Source organism: Empidonax traillii, unplaced genomic scaffold, assembly GCF_003031625.1.
Source record: "Empidonax traillii isolate 1590-97213 ecotype Southwest subspecies unplaced genomic scaffold, ASM303162v1 scaffold1567:size157445, whole genome shotgun sequence".
NCBI classification, from domain to species: Eukaryota; Metazoa; Chordata; class Aves; order Passeriformes; family Tyrannidae; genus Empidonax; species Empidonax traillii.
This window is the reverse complement of record NW_020956760.1, coordinates 31,939-55,132: the sequence shown is the minus strand read 5'-3', so window position 1 is coordinate 55,132 and position 23,194 is coordinate 31,939. Positions and strand designations below refer to the sequence as shown.

At 36.0% G+C, this 23,194-nt stretch overlaps 1 protein-coding gene across 2 annotated transcripts in view; it reads right to left on the bottom strand.

Moving 5' to 3' along the window:
• CRISPLD1 (cysteine rich secretory protein LCCL domain containing 1) overlaps positions 1-23,194 on the bottom strand; it is a 39,535-nt gene that overhangs the window by 10,742 nt on the left and 5,599 nt on the right. For both annotated transcript variants that reach the window (XM_027907898.1, XM_027907899.1), the window contains 10 exons: positions 8,107-8,225; positions 7,849-7,981; positions 6,270-6,385; positions 5,321-5,421; positions 4,068-4,247; positions 3,915-3,975; positions 3,723-3,789; positions 2,971-3,101; positions 433-476; positions 272-344 (listed from right to left, as the gene is read on the bottom strand). In XM_027907898.1, coding sequence (XP_027763699.1) covers positions 272-344; positions 433-476; positions 2,971-3,101; positions 3,723-3,789; positions 3,915-3,975; positions 4,068-4,247; positions 5,321-5,421; positions 6,270-6,385; positions 7,849-7,981; positions 8,107-8,225 — 1,025 coding nt within the window. The remainder of the gene's footprint in view (positions 1-271; positions 345-432; positions 477-2,970; positions 3,102-3,722; positions 3,790-3,914; positions 3,976-4,067; positions 4,248-5,320; positions 5,422-6,269; positions 6,386-7,848; positions 7,982-8,106; positions 8,226-23,194) is intronic.

The window sequence follows — 23,194 nt, the reverse complement described above, 5'->3', positions numbered from 1 at the left end:
TTCACAGTCTTAAGCCTAACGATTTCACTAAGATTAGCAACAGGATCTTCATGGGCAAAAGAAAAAGAGATTCTCCCATTGATAAAACCTGCAGATCATGTTTACCTACCCGACTTTCTACTGAGACCAAAGATTCAAATATCAGTTAAACATTTCTGACTTCATTTTCACAGCTACTGTTGAAATGTTTGATCAATGACGACTTAAGATAATTAGGAACTAACAGAAATATTGGCAGCACTTTAAATTAATAACATTTTAATTATTTTACCTTGGACAGTGTGAGGCTGGTTTTTGAAATGGGCAGAGTTGTTCCACTGTTGTTTCGCAGGTGATAGCCTGAACTGAAGAAAGTAAAACAGAAACAAATAAACGTGTGCTATTTAGAAAAATCATAAAGTAGTACTGAGTTTATAAGAAATTAATACTAACCTGTTACTTTGGAGACAGTGAAGGAATTAGCTGACTGGTATTTTCTGAAGAAGAAATAATAGAAAATGTCAGTAAATAATATATTTCAGTGATTTCCTTTAAGTAAGAAGTACTTTTATTAAAGAACACAGAAATTAACTCAAGACATTGTCCCAAACCATTTTTCACTCATTGAACCCCCCCTCTGCCCAGTTGTGAATCTATTTATTGCAATGACATATTTACTTTGTATTCCCCGAGTCCATCTGAAAAAAAGAAAGGCATGTTAAACTCTTTTAGTGGTTTAATTTGCTAACAGAATAATCTGCTAGGAACAAATTATGCAATATATTTGTCCCTCAAAATGTAGCATGTGGTTGCTCAGAAGCATTCAGGTACCAGAAGAGATCATTCACTTTCCACTAAAGGTTTATTCCTATAAACAACTCCAACTCTGAAAAGAGCTGGTCCTCACAGACTTCCTGAAACATTTCATTAAATTTTATTTTTGGGATATTGTGTCATCTGTTATCACCAGTATCACCCAAAACCCAGCAAAAAATGTAACAGTCCTTTCTTCTCAGTAATTATATGGTACCAAGATGCATTCATTTTCTATTCTTATAAAGAGTCAGGTATATAGATTATGTTGTTTCATTACAAATTGATGAGCATTTCTATTTTACTCCTCTTATATTCTGTTTTCCTCTTCTTTTACTCTTTGGATACACCTTTGATTCTGATATTTTTCATCCATAACAAAGAAGCTGATGATGCTTTTGGCACCCATAAAGCTATTTATTATTTAAAGAAAAACACACCAAGGAAATTATGTCCTATTCCCCTTTGCAACAAATTGCTCCTGGGGACTCCACTGTTTGCCTGCATTGGTTTATTTGGTTGTTCGACCCATCAGTTTCACATTGTTTGCACTGAGGTACTTCATACTTCTGTTGTCTTAGCGTTGCCAAACACTGATGGGGGTATAGTTCACTGTACCCTTTTGTTGATTTGCTTGTTGAGATACTGAGAACAGCATCCTACACTAAGAAAATCCAACAGCTGAAAAAACATCGGTATTAACAATCCTGATTAGAAATCAGAGGAGTTGAAGATTAGGAAGTTTGCTGTATGCTGCACTGACAGTCCCTTTCCTGTATTCCCTATTCTGGTTTACAATACACAATAGTGGTGAGATCCACTTTATTTCATCTATTCATTGAATGGATATGTCATTTACGCAAGGTTCCATCTAGAGACACTGGTAATTGTCAGGTAGTTGCAAGGTATCCGTCGTCTTATTGATGGGCCTTTTGAAAGTTTGAAACTCTAGTAAATAATCTTTGTTTATCCCACAGACAACACAACCAAGTGTTAATATCTTGCTCTGAGTTCAAATTCTCAGAGGATAGGTGATAAATACACTCGAGTAGGCTGGACACTCATATAGTATTGCTTCATATGGCACAGAAACACAGAGATTTCAACTGACAGGAAATCAATTACTTCTAGTTTAAAAGATTGTTTTACAGTTTATCTACTCTTACACTTGCTCCTAATATGTTAGTATTGGTATAATCCAGAGTTACTTGTCTCATTGTCTCAAAGCAAGTAAAAAAAGAAATATCTGTATCTTCATTATTAGGCAGGTAACCACAGTCAGGTTATCAGATGATCCAAAGAAACAGATTGATATCAATGCCTGAAGTGCTACCCAGACAGACCAAATTATAGGTCACTGAATTTCGTCTATCAGGTCAGTGTTCTTCTCTATGCTGGATTAGATTTATCTGTTGAAAAGAGAAATTATCTCAGGTGCACAGCACAGTGTACATACAGTCTCTAATGATCACCTATCTCCTTACCCTTGGGCTTATACCTGAGCCAAATAAATCACTCAGCAAAATTCTGTTTTCTTTCAGTTCACTGTCACTCCTACATTAATTGTTCCAAACATACTACTATTACACGTATACTAATTATAGACAAAAATAAGGACAGTAATGTTATTATATAAATTGAACTGTAATTTGTAAATATTAATAGTATCTTAGATTTAAATATGCTAATACTGATGTTTTCCTATCACTGGATAATTACATATGAAACAGACAAGTATTCTCCCCTTCTGTGCACTGCTTTTCTGGATTTTCCCAGAAAATTTCTCAGAAATTGTGGAACTGTGATGTAATTATCTAATATATGGGAAGAGGTGTATTTTCTACTTGGTTCATATTCTTCATATGTACACTACAACAGGGCTTTGTAAACTGTCATAGATTGCTCTGTCCATGGTCTAACCTTGGAAATAATACTAGCTTTGTCCAAAACACGTAAAACAATCTGCCTTCTTTCACATTGTGTCACTTTTCTGTCCACCATTAAACATCAGCTGAAGTTTCAGAATGGATACAATAACTCTATATTCATGTGCCTTTTTACAGCATTTTCATATTCCTTAAGACAGAAACTATCAGAAAAATATTTTACTGTGATACATTCTGTACGAACTACAAATAAACACATGAAAACCTCTCCATGTATTGTAAGAAAACTTACCCAATTGACTGAACGCCATTTCTGTAAGACTTGATAAAGTAGTTTTTCCTCCCTTGCCTAGTGACATCAACCCAACCACCTTCATTGTCTAGGATGCCATAATGTATGGCAGCTTTACAAATACTGGATTGCTGAAAAACAGAGCAAGAAAAGCAGTTCCACGTCAGACAAAAAACAGGTTTCAATTACAATGTGTCAATAAAAACTTGGTGGAGAGTTTATTAGGTTTGGCATGGTCTATGTAGGTATTATTTCAAACAAATAAAACACCACTTTGCCTTACTAGGAGATAAACTGTTCTTATTTACTGTATACTTGTTCACAGTAGCTGTTATTTCCTATACTGTTTTGCAAACCTAGAGAGTAAATTATATACTTTCAGCTACCATTAACGTTTCACAAGTAGGCCTATCTTACTGAAACAATTAATACAAGTGTACCCACTAATTGCTGTACGTCTCCTTTAACTGCACCTTCACGTATTTATATCCAAATAAGTGGACACAAAAATTCTACTTCTGTGTATGTGTAAGTATGAAGTATATTTGGACAGTACATGCAGAAGAGCAGATGCAAATTTAGGTCATCTGATGCTATCTTAAATTTGGTGTTAGCTTTTATTTTTGGTGCATGTTGCATGTTGATATACTCAAAATCCATTCTTAATATGATTTTAACTAGTATTGCAACAGAAAAGACATTTCATTCAACACTCTACTGGTAGAAAATCTAATTTAAAAATATTTATTTACCATTTCATAATGTACACTTCCAATAACTTTGGCTTTGCTATCCAAACAGCCAGCAGGACATTCATACCTAAGACAATAAAATACAACTTGGTCTTAAATCCTGGGATTACAAACACAGAAAATATGCCAGCTCATGTACAAATACAGCCTTTTAGAATAATCTCAAAATGACAACTTTAAATTTTACCGTACCTATTGCAAGTTGTTCCTTTGCACTGATCTCTTAGCCTCACTTCACATGAGACAATCTGAGCTAAAACAAGCAAAAAGCAAATTCACTGCAATGAACTTCATACTATATAATTCAATTCTGTTGACCATTTGCAAATCAGGTAAATTCCTTACACATTTGCTGCGTGCTTATTACTTCATTTTTCTCACTGTCATCAGTGCCTGTGGAGGCTGAAGGTGAATGCGTTCTTGGCCGGCTTTGCGCTGTTGCATCCTGGGCTTTGGATCGTTGACGTTCAATCTCGTTGGTTTCCTCCTCTGGTTCATGGGGAGAATAGGGTCTTTCTGAACCCTCTGTTTCAGAAAATGGGAAAAAAAATAATCTCTCAGAAAAAAAATATCAGCGTGGAATGTAAATACCTTACTGTGTTTCAGTAAAATGACTTCGTTCTCATAAAATGGTGGATGAATGAAAGCGAGAAAGCAAGGAAGACTTCTCATTATTGCAAAAGATGAAGAACTCAAGATTAATAAAAACATCTCAAGTATGTTTGTGATACTGAGGAAGGATTTTTTTTCTAGCATATGCAGCACAAGTTAAGTATGAAAATGCTTCTGTTTTAGTACCTTTGTGCCATCAGAAAAACAAGAGAACAAAGATGATCTGTGTCATATAAGAGTTTTACCAAATTCACACATGACATGCAATTAAAGAAGCTTATTTCATAATGAAAATGTGGCCCTTGTATTCATACACAATGGAAATTATTTTGAAATACTCATAACTGAACCTACATTTCTTACTTAGACAAGAACCATAAGGAAGGTATTTGGGCACATTTGTGCACTTTCATATGGTCCATATGAAATCTCAAAAGTTATTAAGAAAAATTGCTACATTACTCATACACAGAGTAAAGCAAAGGGAAGTAGCAGCTTCATAATATGTTGTTTCAATGCTATAAAATATGAATAGTATTATGAAAATTTTAAGAAGCTAATAACCATCCTAGCTGACATTTTAATTTCTAATCTCTTCTAGTTTTGTTCTTGATTTTTCACATAGCACATGACTATGTCACTGAGATAATGTTTCCCTATAAAAAAATGACTGCACAGACTTCCACAGTAATTACAGAAAGGCATAAATAGCACACACTGACAGTCCCCATCTTTGTGCATTAAAAGCCCTGAATCAGCACTTATCAGCAGTTCAGTACAGTCTGTTCCCTTTGGTGAGGTTCAGCCCCACATACCATAACTACATGATCTCATTCATCATCACAAAGCAGGGCCCTACCAGGTCTTTGGGTACATGAATAATATATTCTATTCCACTATGTTAAAGCATAACAAGGAAAGAAATCAAAAAGTAAAGGTTACATTTCCATTTCCATTTATTGTTGTAATGCTGAAATAGTACCTACCTCTGTAACAAAGATTTTCTCTACAACCTCCTCCAAAACTAGGGGGACATGCAGAACAAGGACGACCAGGTTTATAAGGAGCATGACCCCACCAATTACCCCTTTACACAGAAAGAAAAAAAAAATAGCAAAAAATGCCTTAATAAATGAACATATTAACATTAAACAGCATTTAGTATGTGAACAAATAAATAATGAAAACCAGCAGATACACAGACTGTAACTTTGTTATGATATTCCCAAGTAACAAGTGATAGGATGAAAGGAAATGATCTCAAGTTACTCTAGGGGAGGTTTATATTGGATATTAGGAAACATTTCTTCACTGAAAGGGCTGTCAAGGACTAGAACAGGCTGCCCAGGGCAGTGGTGGAGTCACCATCCCTGGAGGTATTTAAAAGACACGTAGATGTGGCACTTAGGGACATGGTTTAGTGATAAACTTGGCAGTTTTAAGTTAACAGTTGGAGTCAGTGACCTTAAAGGTCGTTTCCAATCCAATGATTCTATGATTCTATACCAAACACATAGGACATAGTTGAAAAGTCCATGAAGAAAAAAGCTGAAGAACTGATGTAAATTGCTTTAAGATTTTTTCAGACCGGCATAGCTCTGTAAGACTAAATTCCTTCATTACATTAGAACAGGCTCCACTCCCCTAGATGGAATATCCTATAAAATTTGATCTTAACCATGGGCTTCCTGTTACACATTCCTTAAAGTCACAGTGGGGAGATATAAATATCACACTACAACAATGATGCTGTATACTAAAACACAGGCCAGAGAACTGAAGCACTAGAAAACTCACAAGAGTATTTGGGCAGCCAAAGGCTGCCTTGGGAACAATGTAACAGTACAAAAGATAGCAAATCCAGACTGATTTCCTTTCAGATTATTTAAAGTATCTTGCCCCCCTCAAGATATTTTTGGGTGTCAATCTACTTACTTAGGAGAATAATTGCATACAAGATAGACTGCTTTTGGCCAAATCTGTCCCCAGATGTTCATGTTATGACACAAATTAATTGCACAACCAATTCTGCTACTTGTAGCCCAAACAACCTAAGGAAAATGAAAGAGAAGAATATCTGAAAACCAAAGTTGATTAACTTAAAATCAAAACTATCAATAAAGTTCAGCATATAAAACTCAAATCACAAAAATGTTATTATCCTCTGTTATAAATGGGTTGAAGTGACCTAATTACAACTGTCAAAGGGCCATTCAGTTACATCCTTATTAGAAAGAAAAGCTTTACCTTGATACAAAAAATGTGGCTCTCATTTTATATATATAAATGGTCTAACCATATATTTGAAAGTGGAGCAAAACATTTACAAAACATGATCTGAAGAACATATTCTTGGAATTACAATTAATAGATGATTGTGAGTTAGAAGTTATGCTTCTCTGCCCTGGAGTTCTTAGTACAACCTAGAGACCCAGAGAGGTTTGGATTGGTTGGACTGACAGAATAGATATTTTTTAGCAGTAAAAGGAAGTAACATTAAGGATAAAACTTCAAAAAAAGAAACACACTCATACACCAAATAGAACCAAGTAATGGATTTTGAATGAATATGCTTTCCTGTCACTGCTGTCAGAGGTGGCTGTGCCCCTTATTCACCTCTCATTGCAGATCTCAAAATAATCAGAGTGACAAAGGATGGAATGTTCAAATTAGACAAATATGACAGGTGTTGAAATTGTATTAATTCAAGGTAAGCCAAATCTGTAGATCCAGCAGGATACTGCAAAACCACTATATTTGTATTGATCTCCCATGCAATGGTAAGTGTAATTATATTTACGGAAATGGTAAATAGGAACATGGAGGTAATTCTGTTTTAAAATTAGATACAACTGTGAATTATGTTACTAGAGAAAAGATAAATATTTAAAAATTAATCACTTGTAAGTTTTCAAATATTATATCAAAAATTTTATGTGGACTGTAGTACAATCTGAAGATCATGTACTACCCATTCACTGAAAATATGACTGGCTCCCCTCTGTAAAAATTCAGGCTTGATACGCAGCTTTCAGAAGTAAGAAATAAATTAGTTTAACGCAATTTTAAAATCGTGCTGAAGTTAAAGTAATATCTTAAAATCTATTACTTAATCTGAGGAACTCAGCTAAGAAAATATTCCTTTTTTAAAAAATGAGCTGTTTCTTCAGCATATTACAGAAAGGACTACCAGCATACCTGCACAGAAGCTGGATTATGCAAACTGCAGTGAGCAGCAACACTCAGTGCTACACTGGTGTTTGTGTGCTTTTTCCTTTGTCCTGTTAAGGAAGTGACATTTAAGAGGATAAAGTCTAAATATTTGTATGACAGCCCTACTCTGTTGCTAATATCCAGTGTTTTTTAACTATGGAGTCTAGACAAGCCCTTTTTTGGCTTTTGTGCTGTGGCATATACTGCAAGTTCAATATGCTCTAACTATCATACAGCAACACAACAGGAGGTTTCAACCACTCTTTTCCACAGCTGATAAAAAACAAACACACCTACATACCTGTGTGTAATGTGTACAAACAGGACCAGAGCATCTGTATGGACAATATGGATTGCATTCATGAGGATGGGGATAAGTGAAATCTCTCACTTCATCATACCATGCTTGGACATGAAATGTTGGAGGTCTGTACCTATGAAAGCCAGTAGCAGATCATTCAAAAGTTGTAGCTTCTATTATTTTTCCTTTAAGTAATAAACAAATTTTGTTAAATTTTTAAAAACTTCATATATTGCATAAAACAGTATCTTAAACTACCTTCCCCAATGTGCCCCCAAATTCTGTCCAATTGATGGAAGAAGGCTTGCTGGTCCATGCTCCCATAGACAGGTTTCAGCCCATGACTCTGCAGATCTCTCCAGCTCTGTGTCCCATGTCTGAAATTTGAAAGAAAAGAAAGGGAAATCTTCTTAGGAATACTTGGTGGGTATCTCATTCTACAAAAAGATAAAAAAAAAAAAAAAAAAGGAAGACTGTCCATTTTTGAAGTTTCTTGTACTGAGGCAGAAGACTGAAGAAAAAAGTGAGACTTGAAAATTGCATGCTCCATTTGTGTTACGTAAGAAAGAAAAATGTTTTCACCATGAGAAAAAAAAGTTTTAATCCCATCACAGCATTCCCTTTAGAAACCATGTGCAGCCATGCTGCAGCGAATAAAGCACAAATATGAAACTGAAAGGCTTAGTTCAACTTCCCAAGCTAAATTAAGTGCTTTTTCTGTCTTGAGATTTCTATTTGGTTATGGGCACTTTTCTTAGCCAAAAGAGTATTATCCAATATGCTTTCAAACAAAGCTTTATTTCCTCTAAACCAATAGTTCATGTGAAATGAATGTGATTTTCTCTTCCTTGTCTATAATCAGCTTTTGTTGAAATAATACACAATTCAAACACAAATTATGATAACTAGAGTAAGGTTGTCATTCACTGATTTTATCACTAGGTTGGCAAAAAAGGGGACATTCATGAGGCATGCTTAGGACAAGTCAAAGAAAAAGATCATGAATTACTGTGTATCACCATTGTTTATCCTTATTTTTTTATTCTTTAAGGGATATGGAAGAATAGGCTTGTAGCTGAAAGGCAAATCAAAGTTTCTTTCTTTCAAAAGCATACTAAAACATCCTCCTCTTGAAAGAAAATCATATCATACTTTGTATGCATAGTTTTTACTTCACTAATCTGGGGTTTGCTCAAAGCGATCCATCCCCCTTGCACAAAGTATTCATACCGCTGCTTGACTTTTTGAATCTCCCAAGTGCTGCAGAAACAGGTTCCAGATACCTGTCTCTCTGATACCAACACTCAGGTTAAGAAACTATAATATTTCCTGGGGAAAGAAACATATCTTGATAGAACCTCAAGTATTTCATCATAAATTCAGATTAAGTTTCATAGAGTGAGACTATGCTATCTAAATAATGATAATTCAATATTTCCAGATCCAAATTCCCATGCAGACACTGGAGATCATGACTACAAATTTTTGGCGCAGATGAAAGGTAGAAAGCTCCTTAACACAGCCAAAGATTACACAAATATAATAGACAAATTCCACATGCTAAAATTTATTTTTCTATTGATTTTGACATGAAGTTTTCAAGTTATTAATCAGATTACTCATTAAAAACAAATACGTCCTTGGTTATGTAAGACCATGGTTATAAAAGGACTTTAATATCAGTCAGTTTATTCACAGAATATCTGTTCTTGCTTCTCTTCTTCAGAAGTCTCCAATGTATTGCATTCCATTCTATCTATTATTATTATCATAGAATAACAAAATTATAGAATATGCCAAGTTGGAAGAGATCCACAAGCATCACTGAGTTCAAGTCCCAGCCCTACACAGGACCATCCCCAAGAGTTATACCATGCGCCCCAGAGTATCATTCGAATGCTTCTTGAACTCTGTCAGGCTTGGCGCTGTGACTCCTTCCCTGTTCCAGCACTCAAACACCCTTTGGCTGAAGAACCTTTTCCTAATATCCAGCCTAAACCTCCCCTGACACAACTTCAGACCATTCCCTCAGGTCCAGTCACTGGTCACCACAGAGAAAAGATCAGTGTCTGCCTCTCCTCTTCCCCTCACAAGGAAGCTGTAGCCTGTGATGAGGCCTCCCCTCAGTCTCCTCTTCTCCAGGCTGAACAGACCAAATGACTTCAGCCACTCCTCATACGGCTCCTCCTCAAGGCCCTTCACCATCTTCATTGCCCTCCTTTTGACACTCTCCAATAGCTCAATACCTTTCTTAAATTGCAGTGACCAAAACGCACACAGTACTCAAGGTGAGGCCACCCCAGGGCAGAGTAGAGCGGGACAATTCCCTCCTTCGACCAGCTGGCAGTGATCAGCAAGTAAGAAATTTACAGGGTATATTTTGACTCCCAAAATGCAACATTTATTTTGACAGAATTACTCAAACAGTTTAATAATGACAGAATAAATCATTTAACCCACCTTTGGACACAAAGCCCACTGATTTTAGAAAACAGTAAGAATTTTCTATTTACTCTCCTGGGCCAGTACTTTGATATCATAAACTCCAGCATTCTTTATTCTCCATAAGGAAATATTCTAATCTTAAATCACAACATTTTATGACAGTTTGTATAAATATCTTCCTCTTCCCTTTTGTTGTCACGCTAAATTAAATAGTTCTTCTTCCTACTGCACTCATTGTAAAAAAACATGAAGATTAACATAGTTCCTCCACATATGTATTTTGTTCTTATAGATCGTAGTACAGCTGCTTCATCATTCTATCACGAAATCATAAAGTTATCAGATTTGCCAAATAATTGCTGTTAAGAATGGGTTTACCAACTAGACTCTGAAATGCAAATTTAGATCAAAATTTGGGCATTTGCTCATTTTTTTAATTTCCCACTTCAAAGGCTAGGTACAATTTCTTATAGCTCTGATGAGCTTCAGAAGGCTACAACATATTCTTTTGTAAAGCATCTCCCCACATTTTCAATTCTTAAAAGAGAAGCCATGGTTAGAGGCTCTACTGTTGTTTTTTTTTTTTTTCACCACACAAGTTTAAAAATATTTTATGCAGGTATTTTAACTGAAATAATGATTTTTTTTTTTTTAAGATTAGAGCTAGCCAATCAATTGTAACTGCTTGAATCAGTTCTTCAAGCTTGTGAAGTAGTTATCTTTAACAAAATTTTCTTTTAAAGAGTGATGATAGCTATGCATGACAGAGCTATCCAGAACTCTGCAAGAATAGCTTCTTGATGAAAAACTTAAATTCATCATTAATCCTCCTGACAGATGAACACCCACACTCCAAGCACTATTGAAATTGGATATGGTCTTTAAAGAAATTCCATCTTCTTTAACTGTTTCTCTGCCTTCATCCACAGTATAAAGTACTTACTCCCTTTACCCTGCTTGCCTAGGCAGAGATAAGCACACTTCCCAGTTTCTAGGCCACAATCTTAGCCATAGCCAAGAACTACTCATGCCTGAGCAGCCAGTCTTCAGCTCTTCGTAGAAAGCATAGTGCAGGAGACAATATCAGCAATGAGGAGTTTGAGGTGTTTGGATATTTCTGCCCATTGCATAGTCATTCCCAACTCCAGAAAAGGCTGGTGTATGAGCCAGAGAACCAACTTCACTTTCTTCATGAATGGGCTTATATGTGCAAGATTATTTCAGGTAGGATTTGGCATGAATAATTCAGGGAAAGAGGTCATAGCTTAAGGTTCATCATGATGCAATCAACCTAATTCTTCTTACGTTATAGAGTTTAAATGTGTTCTATTGGTGCTTTCCAAGGGTTTTACATACTACAGTTTATGGAGAGGTGAGCCTCATCACCATGCAGTTTCCTTGAAGCAGCTTCATTTATGATTACCAAGATATAGCTAAATTTCTTTTTCATTTTAATCATTTCAGTATTGTTTTGAGATGTGATGGAGTAAATATCAAAAGCATTACATATTCAGACATAAAAAATCTGTCAAGTGTAAACTGCACATAGGAAACATCTCTTTGAATGCAGTATTCATTTTCTCATCACAGCCACCACCTCCTGAAGCATCTGTCACAGAAGTTCAAATTAAAATAAAATCTCTGCTAAGGTACATCAAATTTATGAAACATTCTGGAAGAATGTCTAATGTCCCAGTTCAAAAGAACTTTCTAGATAGAGATTCAAGTCACTTTCCTGATTGCCAGAGCCTTCAAAGAAAAAGTGGGAATAAAACACCGCTACCACCCACAGCCACAGGAAAAAAAAAAAAAAAAAAAAAAAAAAGATTAAAAGTCACACTTACTTGGGTCTCTAAGCCCTACCAAGACAGAAGATACAACACAAATTGATGTAGAAATGAAAAGTTCCTCAATCTCCAGGATCACTCTAATCATTCTTAATAAAAAGAGGAAAACTTGATATTCAAGGATCACTTCACCCAGGCTCAAGATCAATGCATCCCAAGGAGCAAGAAATCAGGCAGAGGGGAAAGAAACCTGCATGGATGAATAAAGAACTCCTGTCAATACTCAAGCATAGCCAGGAAACACACAGGAGATGGAAGCAGGGTCAGGCCACTTGGAATGAATTTAGAGATGTTATCAGAGTAAGCAGAAATGAGACAAGGCAGGCCAAGGCCTGTCTAGAATTGAATCTGGCCAAGGATGTGAAGGACAAGAAGAAAGGTTTCTTCAAATACATCAGTAGCAAAAGGAAAACAAAGGAAAATGTGGGCCTGTTACTAAATGGAGGGCGACCCCAGTAACAGAGTATGCAGAGGAGGCAGCCTTACAGAATGCTGCCTTTGCATTGGACTGCATGGACAAGACCAGCCCTCAGGAATTTCTGATTCAGGAGTAATGGAACGTTTGAAGGAAGTCTTTCCCTTTGTCAAGCAGGACTGAGTTAGAGAACACCTAGGCAAACCTGACATCCAGAAGTGGGATGCATCCACAAGTGCTGAGAGACCTGGCACAGACCACAGTGAGGCTGCTCACAATCATCTTTGAGAGGTCATGGAGATCAGGAGAGGTGCCTGAGGACTGGAAGAAAGCAAAAAGGCCAATGGTATACAAGGTTGTATTAGGAAGAGCATTGCCAGCAGGTCAAGGGAGGTGGTCCTGCCCCTCTACTCAGCCCTGGTGAGGCTCTATCTGGCCTGTGTCCAGTTCTGGGCTCCTCAGTACCACAGAGACATGGAACTCCTGGAGCAGGTCCAGGGGAAGACCTATGTAGCCACAGATGATTAAGGGAGTGGAGCATCTATCATGAAGAAAGGCTGTAGGAGCTGGGCCTCAAGAAGAGACAACTGAGAAGGGATTTCATCAATATATTTAGGTATATGTAAGAATGATGTCAAGAGCATGGAACCAGGCTGTTCTTAGCGGTGCCAAGCAATAGGACAAGAGGCAATGGGCAGAAACTGATGGACATGAGCTTCCACCTGAAAATGAGGAAGAAATCTTTACCGTGTGGGTGACTGTGCACTGGAACAGATTGCCAAGAGAGGTTGTGGAGTCTCTCTCACTAAGGATATTGAAACCATCTGCTTGCAATCCTGTCCAATGTGCCCTGGGATGATTCTGCTTGAGCAGGGAGGTTCAACCAGATGACCCTCTGTGGTCCCTTCCAACTTTACCAGTCTTCTGATTATGTAAATGATATCCTAATCCCTGAAGCAACTACTTGAAAAACTTTATCTTAAATTTATATCTGACCATATGCAAAAATTATACACAGGTGTTAACAACATTATGAACGAGGACGAGATTTCTGAAAACAGATTAAAAACTTGTACAAGAAATCTGTCAGCCTGCAATCTCATAACCCAGATAATGTAGAGAAAAACAGCTTAGAGGAATTTTTCAAGGTCACTTCTATAGTTACATGTAGTTGGAACTTAAACAATTTGAAAGATCTTCTACTTCTTTATTACTGTGTCCCAATCATTGCTTCAGAGATGGGATCAAGAACAGGAAGGAGTTGCTTTATATTAGTGATGCCACCTTGAATTTTGTCCTTCTCTTCCAGTAATTAAAACAGGAGATCCAAATTTCCCACCAATTTAATTATTCTAAATGAAGTTATATGAAGAAAACCTGCATATTTTAATTCTAAGTATTAAGAGACTGATTATTTTAAAGGCTTTTCATACCAATCCTGTTAGATGAGCACTAAATGTAATGCATTTTATCATATTCATTCTGTACTTGCTCACATAGCAGGCTAAATGAAACAAACGTAAAATAATCTGCACAAGTATTTAAAACGTATCTCTTTACTGGAATAGAAGTTTTATTCTTGTGTTTGTAATAGCATTCCCTTGTTTCGCTCAATAATGGCATGCTTTTGGCTTCAAACAATGAAAGCATTTCCATATACAGACAAACACTAAACACCTATATTTTCATGTGTCATTTCATAAAATTCAAAAGGTTTTTGTTCTCCTAGTGTTTCCTTCCTCCTTAAAGAAGGGAAGAAAAGACATAAATGGAGGAAAGCAAATGTATAAGGAAAGATTTACAAAAACACATGTAAAAATGTTCATTCAGAGCAAGTTACACAATGAAGAACTTCAAAAAAATATAAAACTAATTAGTGAACTTTAAAGTGCCAGGATGCCTGGCATTTTAAAAGAAGCTGGAATAAAAATGGAAGAATATGAAGAGTCACAGCAACACAGCTATTTTACATCCTAACAAAAGCAAGCATTTCTCATACTTTAACCGCAATGTCAATAGTGATATTAAATCTGGCTACTATATACTGAGCTGACCTAATTCCAAAGCTTTAAGCTTAATTCAGAAGGTTCTTCCACAATACTCAGCCGAAGTTGGTACTTTACAAATTTACGTCAAGGACACTTCTAAAACAACTTAACTCTTTGAAAAAAATGGTAAAATTTAAATGAAATCTCTGCATAGCTATAGGCAAGGATCCTTCTGTTTAATAAAGGATGAATTAAATCTTCAAACACTGGTACTTAAAAATACAGGAAGTTGCTTGTTTTCATAAAAAGGGTGACTATGATCTTTTGAAATGGAGGTGTGTACATGATCAGGTTTCAATGTCAGGTTTCAATGCACTCTCAGATGTCTTTGGTAAATGTAGGGTATTAATGGGAGCACAGGAAGATGGAAGTGCAACTAGGCAGCTGACTCCCAGGTCTGACAAGCATTTTGACTGGCAATTGTCAAATTGTCAACAGTCTCACATAGGTATTCAGTCTACACAGAAAGAACTAGGTCAAAATAAGCTCCCCTGAAATGCAGACACCAAGAAAATCAGGTTCTCAGCATCAATTCTTTTGCTCTACAAATGTGTTCCTCAACACCTGCCAACACAAGCGTTACTTTCATCAGAATCCTGTTAAAACCTAGTGCACTATCAAAGACACTCACACAGATATGACACTATCAGCATTTCACAAATGTTCTCATACAACACACTGGATGAAGCTAAAACTCATGTGGGAGGTTAAACTGAACCATAGAAGCAGTTACTGCCTCCAGCTGCCAACTCTTCCTCTACCCCAGGAGGTTACATTTTTTGCAGCATTGATGCGATGTTACGTACAATATGGATCTTCTCACTGCTTCTGGTTTACAACAGATGACATTAAAATTAGCCACAACTACTGTCAGTTTAACTTTACAGACTGGACTACAAATTGGGGTATTTAAACTGTCAACATGGGGCTCAAGTAGCATGTAGACTGAAACCAATGTTCTGCTTACTCATGGAGGAACTGATGTCTTGTTTAGGCTACCACAGCTTAAATTAAAACTCATCAAGAGCCAAATGAATGACATGGTGTGGGATTAACCTCCCCTGAGTTTAAACAGCCTTAAAGCAGGTACCTACATCTGAGCTAATTATCCAAATTTTCTTTGCAGTTACATAGACCAATAAGCATCTGTAGAGGTAGATAATTTTAGCTACCCATCTTCAACTAAGATAAACTGCGTGTCAAAAATTCTCATTTTTCTCTACTAATTACAAGGAGACTGGCTCAAATGCAGACATTTACAACACAGACATCAAAAGCTTGCTGAGATGAATCCCATCATTTGTGTTGTGCAAGTGTTAAATCAAAAGAGCATATTCTAACCCAAGCTGCACCAGCACAGGAGTCCACCAATTACACCCAATGATGCTGCAACAGAACTACAAAGTCCAGTAGCTCAAAAACCATTTTCCATTAAAAATAATAAAAAAATAAAATACAGTGAAAAGGTTTTAATTGGAGAGAGATGTTCATATACGTTGGAAGGTAGAAATAATCATGTGGAATCGGACTATATGGAAATTAAAGAAGTGCTAAAATTTAAGCTCAGTAAAGATGGAAAAGTAAGTAGAGTGGGCACCACTGAAAGTAAACATTTACCATGGCATAGGATAAATACCTCATTGCTGTATACATTCTAAATATAGGGAAAGAGTGAGAAAGTAAATACCACAGTACAGTATGGGTATTTATTTACTTTTTAAAAGAATCCACTGTATTCTTTAAGATTAATGACACTGAGAAGGAAAAAAAGAAAGATGAAACATAGAATCAGAAATGCCATGAGCAAATATGCCAGAAATACAGTTAAGAACTAGAAATCACCTGCCTGGTATCAGCACAGAATGACAGTGGTACAGTTGAAAATGACTTCAAGAGACTGATCCTGACTGTAGTTTATCTAGTCTCTTCCACTGAGCCAATTATATGTGTATTATCCACATTTTTATAAATTAAAATTAGTAACTGTATTTTCAGAACAATATTTACTGTAATTTTCTTCTGGAGTTTTATCACTGTAGGAGTAAAAAGAATTTCCTTCGTATGCAACCTAAACCTCCTGCCCTACAAGGCTAGCTGATGTTTTATTGCCAAGAAAAAAGAAATCACTCTCTTTCCTCTAACAACTTTCATTTATTTCAAAGATTAATGAAATTGAGCTGCTTCATTCCTTCAATCATTTCATAAAGCACATAGTCTGTCTTTATAATCAATCCCATTAAACTCTTTCAATGTATCTAGAATGGCTAGACCATTCTTAAAAAATTACCAAAAATGGACATTGTATTTCAGACAAGGTCTCATCAGTTTCACACACAGAAGTCTCCTTTCAAAGATTGCTGCCTCATACAACTTTTAAATTCAGTGGAACTCCTGAATCTTCTTATTGTAGTTTTATCTCTACACTTTATCACCTGTATGTTACCTGTTTGATTTCTTCCTTCTTGCAGTTAAACATCACCATGTTGATTCCAGGCCATGACTTCTATTTTTCAGATTCTAATTTCGATCATGTTCCCTAAAACAACCCCATGCTGTGCCCATATTATACATATTATGTATGCAGATATATTGCAGTTTTCATGTGTATTCTTTGCTCACACAAGTCAAAACCCAAGTGCTTAACCAAAAATGAATGGGCTCCAAAGCATCAACACCATCAATCTTCTGCCTATTCAATAGGAAGCTTCCTGCCAATTTCTGTCACAAAAATGTCAGGGGAAGAGTGTGTCAAGAACTTTCCAGAGTCAAAACATGACACCTAATTACTAATTCATACTAATTCCTTCTGATATACTATGCGGGTAATTACTGCGTCATTAAAAAAGAAAGTAGATCGGTTCAACGTGATCTCTTCTTAACAAACAGACATTGGCAGTTTTCATCTGCTGGTCTTTCAGTCACGCTTAGGTGTGGCAATTTTATCTGGACAAAGCTGCTGAAGGAAGTTCATGGAAACTAGTGATAGTGAACACATCTTGAAGAAAGTAAGTAACGTGCACTCAACTGAGATGATTTTTTTTTCAGTCATTTGAGTTTGAAAAAAAAGTGTTCTCCCACTACCCTGAGGTCCCACATACAGCAGAGACTGTAAAAACTCAGTACAGAAACACCAGCAAACTCCCCTTGAAAACACAGAATCAACAATACTAACTAGTAGTGATATATTCTACTGATATATCCACAAAGACAGAGAACAGCTAAAATTGCCAAACTTTCCTCTCCCAGTAAAGTTAGACATCCATTTTCTGCTGCAGAACTACTACCTATGTAGAAAAGAAATGGTAAAGAACCTACATGCTACTATGTGGCAGACTGGAGTTTATAAAGCTTTAAACCGGGCAGAGATCCCTGAATAGATCTTGAGGTTTCAGCTACTCTTTTGGAAAAGAGTAAAAAGCAGGAAAACTGTGGCTTTTGCCTGGAAACAGGAAAGCAGTATAAGGCCAAAAATATTGTTCCCAAACACTGAAAAAATTGCACCAATATTTAGAAGTATGTCCCTATTACAGCTTCATGTGTTTGAGCTTTTTGTTTTCAAAAAGTAAAACCAGGAATAGGAACCAGCAGACATGACTAATCACATTTAATTCTGTGTGTACTCTAAGCATGTTAAAAAAACCTTGCTGGAATACTCAGCTTTCCAAGGTGTTCTGAAACAGTGCATATACTTTGCTACTTCTTAAAAGCAATGCATTAAGACTTTCTATTAGAACATGACTAAAAATCAACTATTCACTTCCATATTCTAACAGGAATGGAAGAAAATCAACAGCATAAAAGCTGATCTTGATTTCTCTAGCTTGTCCATTGTCAAATTATGAATTACATACATTCATTGCAAGTAGTATTCATAAATATTTATAGCTAATCACAAACTGACCAGAGAACAAGTCCTTACCTCAAATCCTGGTAGTGATTACCAGGATAAACTCGCTGTAACCAATTGCTTTCATACAGCAGTTTAGAGATGCTACAGAATTTCCTGGGCTTTGAACAGGAATTAGCTGCGGTATCTCAAATATGTGTCACAGTAAATGCTTTTAAAAGATGACCACTGTGATTTGACATTAGTGAATTGAACTTGCTGCCAGAGAGTATCCATTGATCGTATGTGACTTGGCACTATTGTCAGAAATATGTTCAAATAAAATCTAAAAAAAGAGAGTTGAAAAATGTATTAAAGGAATGCCTAATCATCAGAATATCCAACAGGGAATTCAGGACAAATACATTGTAATATCTTTCAGGCAGCCAAATTCTGGATTTAACAATCTCATTTTAAGAAACTTTTCTTGTTTCATAGTAAAGTAAAATTTGTCCTTCTCTATAGGAACAGAGGATAGCCTTTTTCATGAATCACACTTTTTTCTATGATAGTCATTCTACTAATGCTTAAGTTAAATTAAGGTTGATTATATTTACAGATAGCAGTATAAATTCTTATATAGCATTTCACTAAAATGAGATGTTAAGCAAGATTCCAAAGCAGATATTATGAAGAAGACAGGCTACACGGAGTCACTTTTATATTTCTTATTGATGCCTTCTGTGTTCAGTTCACATTTTGTATTTAAGCTTTGATTACGCTACTACTGATTAATATTCCATGAGCTTTTTTGATATGGAGGTTGATGAAATTCTCTGACAGAAAAAATAAAAGATGAACAGTGTCTGTCCTGTGTTGCTAATTATTTTATTTTGGGAAGGCTTCCCTAAACTTTGAGACAGTGAGCCTTTCTGCTACTTTCCACTTTCAGTTTCTTTACTTGGAGTTGCCTAGTTGTTGTTGGCATTACATCAATAAAAGTCATACCATGGACTTATCCACTTTTTTTCTTGGCCACTTCACACTGCACAATCCTTTGCTAAAACTGCCAGAGAGAATAAGAGGATAAGTCAACGTCACTGTGCTCTTTGATGCAGTGTCAGTAGCCTTTGAGCACAGGCAAAGGAGCTGAAGCACTTCTACCAATCTTTGAAGTGGAGCAGAAAAGTGGAAAACCAGAGGGAAAGCAGGCAGGTTCACACTGAATAGAGTTGCTCTGTTCCTGGCACCCAAAGTGCTCTTCAGCCACTTAAGGAATTCCACAAACCAAAGTCCTCTGCTCAAAAAGGAACAGGAATTGTTTTTAACCAAGCATCCCTGAAGAGTTTTGGCAAGATGGATAACATACACTAAACAGAGACATCAAAAACTTTGTCAGAAAGGTCCAAGAAATTTAACAAGGCATTTCAGAACATAAAAATTCACCAAAACTTGTACATTCAAGAGCATTTCAATATAGCAGGAACTTGCCTGCAGAAAAAATTAGGGAAAATCTAACTGAGAAATATTTAGTCTCCAATTTCTTAATTTTCTTTTTCTGTAGTGCTCCTGAACTAACTGAAATGGAGTAGTAAATCCTTAAACCTTCCAAAATGTAAGGTCCCATAGAAATCACAAGGTAGTCATGGTTTTGACAGGAATTATATTCAACCAAGGTTTTGAAACTAACACTTTCAGAGATATTATACCAACAAAGATGAAGAATAAATATATACTTTTCACCCCTGTGAACCAAATAAATCTTCTAATCTAAATTTTTTTAAAAGCATCCAAAGAAGATTGCATTTCCCTTACAAGGTATCCAAAATAAAACTTTATAGAAGCAAGGTATGAGTTTTGCAATGTATTTATCTGCAGGACCCTCCCAGAAGACTAGAAATTATTAAATAAGCAGAGGATTGTATCCCTAGAGGATACTGATATTCTTCAATTACAGTAAGTACAAAATGCAGTGTGTGGCTCTGTGCCAAAAAATAACAGGTTGAAATGTTCTGCTATCTATCAAGCTGGGAACCCAAACACTTTTAAGTACAGCAAATTCCACAGGCATGAAATGAGGATCTTGCATGAGCTATTTGACTTACTCCTTTGTTTGGAAAAATATGCATGAAATCAAGGAATGAATACTAAAAAATCGTTTAAAATAGAATGCATTTTTTAAGTTTTATCCTTGGTGGTTCCTTTTATTTTGCAAAGTATAACTGTTTGGAATATAAAGAAATTAACAACTTCCACTATCCAAATAATAATGACTATTTTTAAAGTGTTGATTGCAATGATCGTGATTATTTTCATTAATACGTTCACTTTTATTAAGGTGCAATGTTACCAACTAAATTACTGAAGGGGAAGGGAGGGAAAGAGGTTTTCCAATTTCAATCCATGATAAACAAAGAATCCTTACAAAACCACAAAAAAAAAAAAAAAAAAAAAAAAAAAAAAAAAAAAAAAAAAAAAAAAAAAAAAAAAAAAAAAAAAAAAAAAAAAAAAAAAAAAAAAAAAAAAAAAAAAAAAAAAAAAAAAAAAAAAAAAAAAAAAGATCAAGAGTTTAGGAAATTGAAGATTATGGTGTCTAAAACAATTTTTTTCAAGTTTTATTAAGACTTAACAATCTAGTAAGAATTTATTAATTTGCAATAAATCCCTTTCTACCTGAACAGCATAAAAGAGAATAAAGTGATGAGGGGTGATCAAAATATAAAGTGATGACAAAAGATTGTATCCTTTGTTGTTTACTAGAGCTAACCTTTTAGATAGAATACTATTAAATTAGAATAGGGCCTTGCTTGCTTATACTAACTTACAGGCAGGATATGGTTAACTTTATAATGAGGATTCTAGCAGGAACAAAAACCTTGGAGTTTCGATAAGGAGCTTTGAAGGAGACCTTGAAGGTTGATAAAGAGGGGCTCCTAGAGAAAGAGACAAGATGAAATCGGTTTTGAGGTGAGCGACCAGTGCCAGCTCAGCAGCTCTTTGCAAAGGTGAAGAGTTCAGAGCTGAGGAAAACTTCTTACTTCATACAAAAGACCCACAATGAAGACCCCCAAGGGGCGTTCTGAGGCGGAGTTATAGGAGTGGTGTATGTTACTGATTTCCCCTCCCACTTTTCAGGAATTTGCTGGCACAGCTAATGCATATGTAACACAACTGCAGCATATGTAACATTGTATCGAAGAGAAGAAGCTGAACAAAGGCAATAGGTGTGCCTGCTAGGCGGAGCTATCCCCCACACACCTAGCGCTGTGAATAAACATACCTGCTTCATTACTCTTTGTGAGTTTGGGGTTTTTTTTCTGCAAGTCAAAGGGAACCCTTCCACATCAATCCACAATGAACCATTGACAAGTGCATGACAAAGCACGATGGTTCCCATTTTTGCCTTAAACGATATGTCTTTTCCAAGGAAGGCTGGGCAGGTACAGGCAGCTCCAGCACAGCCGAGGAACAAGGAGGGACATGTGAGCAGCCACAGAGCATCAGAGCCACAGCAGCCCCCTGATCTGGTCAGACTGAACACTGCCAGCAGCACTCAGCTGCAGGTTTCAGTACTAGCTCAAGTATCTCTTCCATACAGATGTGCTCCAAGTGCATACGTGGTGTGAAGGCCATGCTGGTGTCAATGGCCCAGGGTGGGAAATGTTGAAAGCATAATGATTCACACAACATTCTGCTATGCACTGTTTGGGTGCTTTAGAGGGAAAACGTCATCCCTTTTTGCTCTCTTTCCAGCACTGGTAAATCCATATGCATAGCAAAAATAAAATGTTCCTTACACCTTTCTTTACTAGGAAACAATCCAGACAAACAAATATACAGCACATGTCTGCCATTCACTTTCATAACAAACTGTTCAACATAAACTCAAGAAAGACTTTTTTTTTTTTTTTTCTATTTAAGTCATAATGTTGACAACCCAAAAACTCTCTCAGCATTCAAGGAAGAGGTCTAGGAAAAACTGATCTAACATGCAGTCATATGGTCACTGCAGAGGAGTTAACAGAATTTGTTGCACTACTGTTCCCTACAGTGGAGCTTATGCAGGATCTCTCACCAGAATTCTTCTATACAGAGAAAGAAACAGAAGATGAGGTGAAGGACACACACTAGACTTAAACATTAGCTGAAACTGACAATATTTACAGTATCAAATTGCCAGGAGCAGAAAATATCTTCGAAGAACCTGGAAAAACTTCATCATGAAGCTTTTTAATTACTGTGTGGTACCCTATCTCTCTTCAAATGGTCTCATTACCACAGTAACAAAAAACAGCAAATGGGTGTTAATATTTTAGAAAGCTTCTAGTAGATCCTGAGAAACGACAGACCAAAAAACTGACTTCCATTGGGAAAATTTCTTAGGACAAGTTAAAAAAAAAAAGAAATACATAGATAATATTTTCTTATTTGGGAATTCTTCCCAAATATATTAGACTTTCAAGGAGTCAAAAACATGTTGAAAACGGTTAAAATGCAATTAAGTTTTCAACAGAGTTCCTAAATTATTTAAAAAGTAATAAACAAATCAAATTAAACTACCATGAAATAAAGAAAAAAGTGATAAATGACAGAAAAAAAATTTAAGAATACAAAATACCTTTTCAAATTCCCTTCAAGATGTGTCCACTGTCCTCTGCTGTATACCTTCATCACAGTAGCCCATGAAAAGGGAATGAAAGGTAGTATTCACTACTTAAGATAGTTAAAAACAAGATACGAAAAACACAAGATAAAGAAACTAATT